At 45.5% G+C, this 11,052-nt stretch overlaps 1 protein-coding gene across 1 annotated transcript in view; it reads right to left on the minus strand.

Annotated features, from left to right (window-relative positions):
- KCNQ3 (potassium voltage-gated channel, KQT-like subfamily, member 3) overlaps positions 1-11,052 on the minus strand; it is a 45,223-nt gene that overhangs the window by 16,905 nt on the left and 17,266 nt on the right. Inside the window, exons 8-9 of the mRNA XM_010838590.1 lie at positions 10,343-10,437; positions 4,236-4,262 (exon numbers count right to left, since the gene is read on the minus strand). Of these exons, the coding sequence (XP_010836892.1) occupies positions 4,236-4,262; positions 10,343-10,437 (122 nt within the window). The remainder of the gene's footprint in view (positions 1-4,235; positions 4,263-10,342; positions 10,438-11,052) is intronic.

The raw sequence follows: 11,052 nt of genomic DNA on the forward strand, positions 1-11,052 counted from the left end.
ATAAAAAATAAATTTTGGTTTGTGTTTGCTGAAGAAACACTGGAAAGATACCTAAAAATGAAAAGAAATTATTTATGGGGAGTGGACAGTGGAATAGGGTGGAGAGGGACAGAAGTTGTACTAAGACATTTCATGGTTTGCCTCTATATTATTATTATTTATTAAACTGTGTCTTTCATTTTATCTTGGTCATGCTGCATGGCATGTGGGATATTAGTTCTCCAACTAAGGATGGAACCCAGGTCCCATGCATTGGAAGTCAAAGTGAAGGTCGCTCATGTCCAACTCTTTGTGACCCCATGGACTACACAGTCCATGGAATTCTCCAGGCAAGAATACTGGAGTGGGTAGCCTTTCCCTTCTCCAGGGGATCTTCCTAACCCAGGGACCGAACCCAGGTCTCCCACATTGCAGGCGGATTCTTCACCAACTGAGCCACAAGGGAAGCCCAAGAATACTGGAGTGGGTATCCTATCCCTTCTCCAGGGGATCTTCCCAACCCAGGAATTGAACTGGGGTTTCCCACATTGAGGGAGGATTCTTTATCAACTGAGCTACATGGGAAGCCATTGGAAGCATGGAGTCTTAATCGCTGGACTGGCAGGGAAGTCCCTACTTCTACAATACTTTGACTTATGAACCATGTACATGTTTTTTAAAGAAAACTTAAATTTAAAAATTAAAAAGTTATTTAGATTCTCTCCATCAGGAAAAATTCTCAGTGGTTATACCATCCAGCCAGGTTCTGAATCCTCTCTCTTCCCATTTCTCCTCCTTATATACTCCTTCCAGCGTTGAGTCCTTTTCTGCTCCAGTCTAGATTTTTCTCATTTTCAATTCAATTAAAATCTCTTTTGTCTCTACTTTCAAGCTTAGCTCTGGGTCCATTTTTTTGCACATTAAAACTCACAAAAGTGTTCATATGAACAAAAGACAAACAGAATCCTAGGAGTGGTACTTTTAAATGCAAATCCTGCCCCTCCCATCAAGGGTACAAAAATAAGATGAGGTCGTGGGGATGTGGTGTCATGGAAGCTGTGATACCACAGAGAACTTGAAGATAGACAACCTAATAGGTGAAGTTAAAGAATACCAAAGGCAAACAGTACTTAGTAAACAGCTTTGCTTGGGACCAACTTGACTACATTCTCTAGCTTCCTCATGCCATCTTTGTTGGGCATGTGTGTCCTGGATAAACTAACAAAGATTAAAAAAACAAAAGAACACAAGTTGAGTTTGGGACATGTCACTTTCAGGAAAACGGAGAGGCACCCTGTCAAGTAAATAATTGGGGACCTTGTCTTTCTTGTTTATAGCCATATTCCCTAAAAGGGTTTCTGGTACACAGGAGGTCTTAATAAATATTCATTGAATAAGCAGATGGATGGGTGAACAGATGGATGGATGATGGATGGATGGACGGATGGATGGATGATGGATGGTTGATGGATGATAGATGATGGATAGATGCATGATGGATTGTGAGTGATAGATGGGTGGAATGGACAGATGGACAGATGATGAATGGATGGAGATTTCAGATGAGTGATGGATAAACCAAGAGTACAGTTGCATTGCAGGCAAGAGAAAAGTCTTTTGAAGAAGTGGTCAATCTGTTTTGTTCTGTTTGTTGTGAGCTCAATGAACACAGGCTTGTAATCTGCATAGAGCAAGTCAATTCCACCTACAAGGGCTTAAAATCTTTATTTTGTCTCTTATTTTTTCATTATTTCTTCCTTCCATCTTTAGACATGGGAGAAGGGGGCCCTACACAAGGGCAGTGGCCCCCCTTTAGAAGGCGCCTCTGGCACTACGGGCTATCCTGAGAAAGGCAGAGAAGGCAACTGTCAGTTCTATAAATAACTGTCATCATTCATGTGCCAAATCTTTGCGGCTTTGATACCTTGTTTTCTCTCCGAGCGGGGGGAAAACTGTGAACGAAAGTTTATCTCGCCTGTGCTCTTTTTTCATAAAAACGAGAAGTCTTAATTGGGAATTAGATGACAATGAAAGTGGAGTGGCCTGGAACTTGACGGGCCTTCTACAGATGGCATTATGATTTCAGATTTTCAATCATGGGAGAAGCATGCCCAGCAATGTGGCAAAAAGCATCTATCTGAGCCCCAAATAAACCGAAGTTCCTAGTCTAGGGTACAACAATATTCCACACGTATGTTCCAGTCTGGCTGAATTCTATTCGTGTCTGCATAGGAAAGGCAGTAATGGTAGATTGAATAATTCACTTGTAGTGAGTAATTCACCTGCATGATCTGAAACCCTGTTGATCACAAGAGGGGAGGGAGCAGGGAGCCCTGTTGAAGAGTCTTAAGGTTGTATAACTCCTGGTTGCTCGTGAGTTTTGGAACTTGGGGTGAGCCTGTCCTCTTGAAAAAGTATCTAGAAGAGGATCGCTGAGCTATCTTCCTGCTCTGCCTCTGAGACACAAAACGGCTGCAAGTTCTCTAGCAAATGCACCCTGACTCTGTCAGCTGTCCAGCCCCCTCCTCTACACCCAAATACCCACTACAGTCCAGACTGGTTCCAGGCAAGAAATACTCCTTCCATTTGAAAACCTGCGTGAAGGAGGCAGAGTCCAAGCCGTGTCTGTGTCTGTGAGCAAGCTGGCGCTGTCTATAATCATTTCTTTCATGTGGGATTATGTGTGTGATGAGGCATCGTGGGCCCCATTCAAGGCCACTTGATCCAGATTCCCAAGGGTCACTGTCCTCAAGTGGCTCCCATACAAGTTGGTCTGGGGTGCTACCACCACTTCTGCCCAAATTCTGTCAGCTCTGGAGATTGAGCTGGTGTCCAGGAGATGGACTGAGAGGCCTTACAAGTAGTTTGCCACAATAACAATTTCAATACATATTTTAAAAATATACTATGCATATTTACATTTATCATTATTTCTGTTTTATAAATACAGAATAGCTGTATTCCATACAGCTTTCCATAGCTGCAGGTTCTGCATTCACAGATTCAACCAAGTGTGGCTCAAGAACATTTGGGAAAAAATTCCAGAAAGTTTCAAAGTGCAAAAGTTGAATTTGCCACACTTGGGCAACTCTTTACATAGCATTTACATTGTTTTTACTATTGATAGAGTGCTTGCACTAACTAATCTAGAGATGATTTAAGTACACAGGAGGATTCATATAAAGTGTTAGTTGCTCAGCTGTATCCGACTCTTTGCAACCCCATGGACTGTAGCCCGCCAAGCTCCTCTGTCCATGGGATTCTCTAGGCAAGAATACTGGAGTGGGTTGCACGTAAAGATTATATGCAAATATTGTGGCTTCTGATACAAGGCACTTGGGCATCCATGGATTTTGGTATCCACAGAGGGGTCCTGGAATAAATCCCTTGCAGATTCCAAGGGATGACATGTTTGCAAACAGTTCAACTGTTTCCAAGAGGTGGTCTTTCTTTATAACTTCCAGTAGGAGCCATAGCTTCTCTGATATTGTGACATGTTTTTGAAAAGGAACCAGAAAGAAGACGGCTGAGCTCCCTCTGTCTCTGCCACAGCCTGTGGTGAGCATGGTTTACTGGGGATTGTGAATTACAGTTGTGATTTACTTTTTGAGGGCTTCCCTGGTGGCTCAGATAGTAAAGAATCTGCATGCAATGAAGGGGACTCAGGTTCGATTCCTGGGTCAGGAAGATCCCCTGGAGAAGGGAATGGCTACCCACTCCATTCCTGGAGAGTTCCAGGACAGAGGAGCCTCGAGGGCTACAATCCATGGGGTCACAAAGAATCAGGCATGATTTGAGCCCAAGAAGCAAATGAAGCAAGTTATAGTGGAAATAATGTGGTCTGAATATTCAGACCTGAGTTCGAATTTTGGTCTTACTACTCAGTAGCTGTGTGACTCAGGAGGTGAGTAACTCAACCTCTCTAACACCCAACCTCCTCAACCCATAAATGAAAGCATGAGAGTCGATTTTTCACTGGTGATGTGAGGACCATGTGAGACCACACATGTAGGACTCCAGGCACTGCCCAGAGGAGAAACACCCAAAAGGTGGCTACCGCTATGATCACAATTAAGTTGTTCTTGAGCAAATTTACATGAAATTGGCAGAGGAAAATGGTGTCCAGCAACTGCAGCGAACCCCAGAACTCTATCTCATGACCAGCACAACTGCCCAGGGGCCCCAGGCCATACACAACTGGACCCTCTGTCCCGACACAGTGATGGGAAGAAGAGGATTCATGATCACAAACGTACCTGGCTGCTGGATCCAGCTGTTCTTTCCTATGAGGAGAAAAAAATAAAGCATAAATTACATGCAAGTGCTTCTCCTCTCCCCAAAATCTGTTTGCAAGCTTCCTTTGCTGAAGATGCAGGAGCAAGGCAAAATGGCACATATAGAGGGGGACCCATGAATGAGTTGGGGTTCCCCAGGCAGACCCTAGACCCCTCCTGCAACCTAACGGGCCTGGTTCTGAATTCCAAGATCCCTCTCAGCCATTCATTCATTTACTCCAGAGTTCCCCATCCTCGGGCCCACGGACTGGTACCTCCTGTCAAATGAGTGGTGGCATTAGATTAAAAATAAAGTGCGCAAAAAATATAATGTGCTTAAATCATTCTGAAACCACCCCCACCCCACCACCCAGTCTGGGGAAAAATTGTCTTCCACGTAACCTGTCCCTGGTGCCCAAAAGGATGGGGACTACTGATTTATTCATCCAAAAATGGTTCCTGAGCACCTACTCTGTGCCACACCTTGTGCTGGGTTTAGGTGACCTGTTAGGTGGTGGGGACAGATCAGGGAACCAAGGATTAAATGAGATAGTACATATAAAGGGCTTCCCAGGTGGTGCTAGTGGTAAAGCACCTGCCTCCAATGAAGGAGACCTAAGAGACCAATTCCTGGGTTGGGAAGATCCCCTGGAGGAGGGCATGGCAACACACTCCAGTACCTTGCCTGGAGAATTCCATGGGCAGAGAAGCCTGGCGGGCTACGGTCCATGGGGTCTCAAAGAATTGGACACGACTGAAGCGACTTAGCATGTGCACACGTGCACACAGCACTTATGAAAACGGGTCTAACGTTATTCAGCCCTAGAGAAAGAGTACTGCATATTGTCCTTCTTCTCCATTTCTAAGAACTCCAATAATCTTGACCCTGCTCATAAAAAAACAAGTTCTGTTTATACAGTAAATTAACTGAGTCTTTTTGGTCAGGCAACTTCTGTTTCTTGGGCCTTTGTTTCATCTCCATTTTTGTCTATCTAATGATTCCAGAGCTGCAACGACAGACACTAATCACAGATGGTCATTGAAATTAAAATGAAAGAAGATGAAAAATTCTGTTTCTTGGTTGCACTAGCCATAGATACTAGACAGCCACCTGTGATAAGTAGTTACCATGTAGGGCAGTGCAGCTATAGACAATTCTGTTATTGATATCACTTTTAGGGAACTGATAAGTGTGCATGGATTTTTTCGTTATTGTTGATGGTAAACAACATCCGATTTTTAACATCTGCCCACTTCTCTGCTTGTACATGAGAATGTGTAACTTACTTTCTGCCCCCCTCCTACTCCCCAGATTCTTCCTGTACCTTAGCCTCCCACCACCTACTTCTACTGGAACTTCCCTGGTGGCTCAGATGGTAAAGCATCTGTCTACAATGCAGGAGACCCGGGTTTCATCCCTGGATGGGGAAGATCCCCTGGAGAAGGAAATGGCAACCCACGCCAGTACTTCTGCCTAGAAAATCCCATGGACAGAGGAGCTTGGTAGGCTGCAGTCCATGGGGTCGCTACGAGTCAGACACGACTGAGCGACTTCACTTCACTTCATTTCTACTAGGTCTACCATTATCTGGGCTAAGTTGCTTCAGTTGTGTCTGACTCTTTGCGACCCTATGGACTGCAGCCCTCCAGGCTCTTCTGTCCATGGGATACTCCAGGCAAAAATACTGGAGTGGGTTGCCATGCCCTCCTCCAGGGGATCTTCCTGACCCAGAGATTGAACCCAGAGTCTCTTACATCTCCTGCACTGGCAGGCGGGTTCTTTACCCCTAGCACCACCTGGGAAGCCTCCGTCTCCATAGGCCAGCAAATCAGAAGACCTGGGTTTGGTCTCTCCTATGCCCAGCATCATGTGTGACCTTGAGCAAGTTCCTGAGCTGGAGGCTTCTGTTTCTTCTTATCCAAAATTGGGGTTGGACTTCAAAGTCTCTAAGGTTCTTTGAAATTCAAAAGTAATGAGTATATAATTCTAAGTAATCATAAAAACAAAACAAAAAAGGCATACCATCATTCATCACTGGTAGCCCAAAACATACAAATATATACATACACATATCAATATGTACTTGTGTGTATACATACACACATATTCTTGCAAAGTAACAAAGAACTACACTTGCTGGAAATGGATATGACACTACTTTTAGAAATGGGCTACATAACTGCATCCTTCAAGATCTTTTGGAGGATCACAAAATCACACAGCCACCGTGGAAAACAGTCTGACGACTTCTCAAAAAGTCAATATAGAGTTAGCTATTCCACTCCTAGGTATACATCCAACAGAACTGAAAACACATATCCACAAACCGGTACTTGAATGTTCATGGGGGTATAACAGCCCAAAAGTAGAAACAGCACAAGTGTGTATCAGCTGATGAATGGATAAATAAAATGGGGTCAATATTGTGAAATATTATTCTGCCATAAAAGCAATAAAGTTCTGATACACAAGACAACATAGACGAAACTTGAAAATATTATGCTAGGTAAAAGAAATCATAACATTTTATTTATTTATTATATTTATTTATTTGGCCATGGCATGTGGGTTCTAGTTCCCTGACCAGGGATCGAACTCAGGCCCACTGTATTAGGAGCACAGAATCTAGCCACTGGACCACCAGAGAAGTCCCAAGATTTTATTTTTTATATGAAATATCCAGAATAGGCAGAATAGAGTGAGAAAATAAATGAGTGGTTACAGGAGCTGCAGTAAAAGAGGGAACCAGGGGTGACTGCTAAAGGGCACTGGGTTTCCTTTGGGGGATAATGAAAATGTCCAGGAATTAGACTGTGGTGACCAATACCCAACTTTGTGAATATGTTTTGAAACCCACCGAGCTGTTACTTTAAATGGGTATCTTTTATGGTATGTGAAATCCTTTTGTAGTATATGAAGTCTATTTCAATAAAGTCTTTTTAAAAATAAATCAAATAAAAAACCTTTAGGAAGCAGGTGAAGACATACCAGTGTACTATCAGCTACTTTTTATTTTGCTGTGAAACCTATGGAATGGGTTGGAATATGGGGAACATTCTTTTCTCAAGGGACTGCCTTGTTTCAGAATGGTTGCCAAGTGAATTCTCTAGTGGCTTTATACTTTTGTCCTTGAAAAAAAGAAAGAAATGTTCCCTCCTAGTCTAAAAGCCATTCCCATATCACAGCAGCTGTCTACAGCACAAAGTATTCCTCCGAGTCTCTGACAGCTAGGACAATGCCTTATTTATAATAAATCAACCCAAAAGAATGGGCCTATTGCCAAGACCACGGGATGCAAAGCAAACAGAAATCATCTTGATTCAGCGTTCAGTGTGGTTCACAAGCTCTGGTTTTGGAGTTCAAGGTCAATCTGTTCTCTTCAGGAGAAGCGACTGGCCCATTCTAAGACTCTTGCTCTCCTAAGGAATTTTGATACTACCCCAAACTCGAAATGATTATAGCTACAATAGGAATCTGCCTGCAATGTCGGAGACTCAAATTCGATCCCTGGGTCAGGAAGATCCCCTGGAGAAGGGAATGGCTACCCACCCCAGAATACTACCCAAGAATACTGCAGTATTCTTGCCTGGAGAATTCCCTGGACAGAGGAGCCTGGTGGGCTACAGTCCATGGAGTCGCAAAGAGCTGGACATGACTGACCAATTCATACACACACAGAATAGAATTCTAGAATCAGAAGGAATCATAGAAAGCATCTTCAGGGCGCATACCTGCATGCTAAGTTGTGTCCGACTCTTTGTGACCCCGTGGACTGTGGCCTGCCAAGCTCCTCTGTCCATGGGATTCTCCTGGCAAGAATACTGGAGCGGGTTGCCATGCCCTTCTTTAAGGGACCTTCCCGGCCCAGGGATCAAATCTGTCTCTTTTAGGTCCCCTGCATTGGCAGGCAGGTCCTGTACCACTAGCGCCACCTGGGAAGCCCATCTTCAGGGTAAGTAAATCTAATTACAAGTAGGAAGATAAAGTAAACCCAACTCTACCATTCCACTATGGAATCTTGTTTTCTCTCATCTCCTTAGCTCTACAATTCATCACTCCTTGAATTTCTTTGCCTCTGCTTATTCCCTTTCAGGTCCTCCCTCCATTCTCTCTTCTTACTGCTACTACCTTCCTAAAAGCCCTCATTTCCTCTTCCCTTGAATCCTGCAATCATTTGTTAGCTGATCTCCTGATCCTGGGCCTGTCCAATCCGTCCTCCACATCCCTTCTCGTCTTTTTCCTGAAACACATATCTGATCATGTCATTCTCTGCCTTCAGTGGCTTCTCTTCCCTTTCCGGATCAAGGTGAGAGTCCTTCATGAGTCATGTGTGACCTTCATGGTCTGGCCCAACCTTAGCATATACAAGGAGCTCAAAAATACTACTAGGCTGAATGCCTGGACTAGAAGGTGCCATGTACCACTAGACCCTCTTGGGACAGCACCATAGCCCCTGAGCTGGGGGAGGGAAGCACGGCCCTGAGGTTCTGGGGCCCTGTGGGTCACGGTCAGGTTTTGGATCCTCTTCTCTTTGTCATGGTTACCCACTGGAAGGTTTTATGCTGGGGAAATGAGTCAATAGACCTCGATGTCCTCAGTGTCCTTAAATCTTCACCGCAATCTGGTGATGGAGGTGGAGGGAATACTGAGGCCGAGTTCAGAGACTGGTCACAAGTCCCATAATGAGAGTAAAGGGAGGTGGGAGGGAGTCACTAGTCCAGCATTGGGTCATGTCATGGTCTGTGAACCCAGACGTATGGCAGAAACATGCTGCAGAGCGGGGGGGTTCCCACTCCAGGTATGAGTCTGAGCGTCCCTCTACTTCTCCTACCAGCTCAAGGGTCCTAGCGGTCCAGCCTTCCGTTCACACACTTAAAACTCTGAGCTCAGGATCTAAAACCTGGCAAGGTGCAGTCTGTTTCAGAAACCCAAGTAGTGACCACAGGCTTGGAGGACCCAGATGTGGCTGATATTGGCCAAAATGACCAAAGTTTCTAAGCTCCAGTTGGCTCATTTGCAAAAGGAGCCTGGTGACACCAACCACCCAGCCTGTCTCCAAGGGCTCCTGTGTTAAAATCACCAGGGATGCCTGTTTGAGAGGCTTCAACTATTCCAATGCCATTAAAACTTGTTGAGGGCTTCCCTAGTGGCTCAGCGGTAAAAAAATCTGCTTGCAATGTGGGAGACACAGGAGACCTGGGTTCGATCCCTGGGTCAGGGAGATCCCCTGGAGGAGGAAGTGGCAACCCACTCTAGTATTCTTGCCAGGAAAATCCCTTGGACAGAGGAGCCTGGTGGGCTACAGTCCATGGGATCACAAAGAGTCAGACACGACTGATGCGACTAAGCACACAGCACAAAACCGCTGAAGGATGCAGGATCCGCATGTCCACATCCCCCACTGATTATAACCCATCTTAACATCTGAGAACCTCTGACTTATTTCACAGGGTGCCTGTGAGTATTAAATCAACGTCAACTTGTATTCCAGGAGCATACTGGATGTCCATAAATATTCATTTCCCTTCCCTTTTCATAGGCGCTGGCCATTGGAAATGGAATGTAATTTTTTTTCCCTGAAGACTCTCATTTAATTTCTCACTTCTGAGAATACAAAACATCTCTGGGCCCCCAGAGGACTCCCCCAGATGCTTCTTCCCCTGCCCTTTTCTGGTCTGAGGGTGAAAGGCACGACTATCCTGGCCTCCAGGATGGCCAGGGTAGCCCATTGCACCCACTCCTCACTTCCTCAGCCACTGACCCTGCTCCAACATTGACCGGACCTTCTTTCAGCCACTCCACACTGGAAACCCTGGGCAACATCCTGAGGTCATCTGGGGAGCCTCAAAAAATACTGGGCTGCACCCCCGTACCTGCCTCCTCCCCTTGGGATTATGATTTAATCAGCCTGGGGATGGTCTGGGCATTGGGATATTTTAAGCTCTAATGAGTCTAACATGAGGCCCAGACTGAGAACCACCGCCCTCCAGGATGTCTTCCAGGAACCATGAAGGCCACAAGCACACATACAGACCCACGGAGAGGGTGGTGAGTCATGCCCTGAGCGTTCAGCTGAGTGGCCACTTGCCTGAAGAACGGAAAAGAGACGACTGATTCATAGAACCTCCACGTCGCCACGAGATCAATCCTGTTGGGGTTGGTAGCATAGTACCTCCAGGCGGCCTGGGGAGGAGATACGAGGGGTGGGAATGAGCTGGTGTCACCCAGAAGGTCACTCAGAATCCCATAACTTTGAAACAGTCAGCCCTGGACACCTCAGGGTTCAGTGCGCACTGAAGTCATACCCAGGGAAGCCAGATTCTTGGCCTTTTGTAGCTCCTATGGGAAGAAAAACCTCCTTGACCTTATCATCTCAGATGGAGAAAATCGACGTAGTAGCAGGTAGGGTAGAGAAGTGAATTACCATGGAGAGGGGAATCTGGGTTTAAGAGCCCTGAAAGGAGCAGGGATTCCTGCTGCTGCATGATTCCTTGAGATTTCTCAAGAAGGTGGGAAGACAAACAGTCTTTTGTGCCACTTCTGGGTGCAAAACACAGTCTGGCAGGTGAGGTTTTGATTCTAACGCACTAGATCTTCTGTATACTGTGATGGTTTGGGGGCTGGGGAGGATAACAGGGCAGACTCTTGGAGACCAGAACTGCTTTAGAAACTACAAGCTGCAAGATAACACCGTGCACCATCCTGCATCAGCCCCGCAGGGACACTCACTACAACTGGAGGCAGTGTCATGGGAGGCCATGCGGACGGTCTGTCCCAGGCAGCCAGCCAGAGCCAGAA

The sequence above is a fragment of the Bison bison genome, unplaced genomic scaffold (genome assembly GCF_000754665.1).
Source record: "Bison bison bison isolate TAMUID 2011002044 unplaced genomic scaffold, Bison_UMD1.0 scf7180017864098, whole genome shotgun sequence".
Taxonomy (NCBI): domain Eukaryota; kingdom Metazoa; phylum Chordata; class Mammalia; order Artiodactyla; family Bovidae; genus Bison; species Bison bison.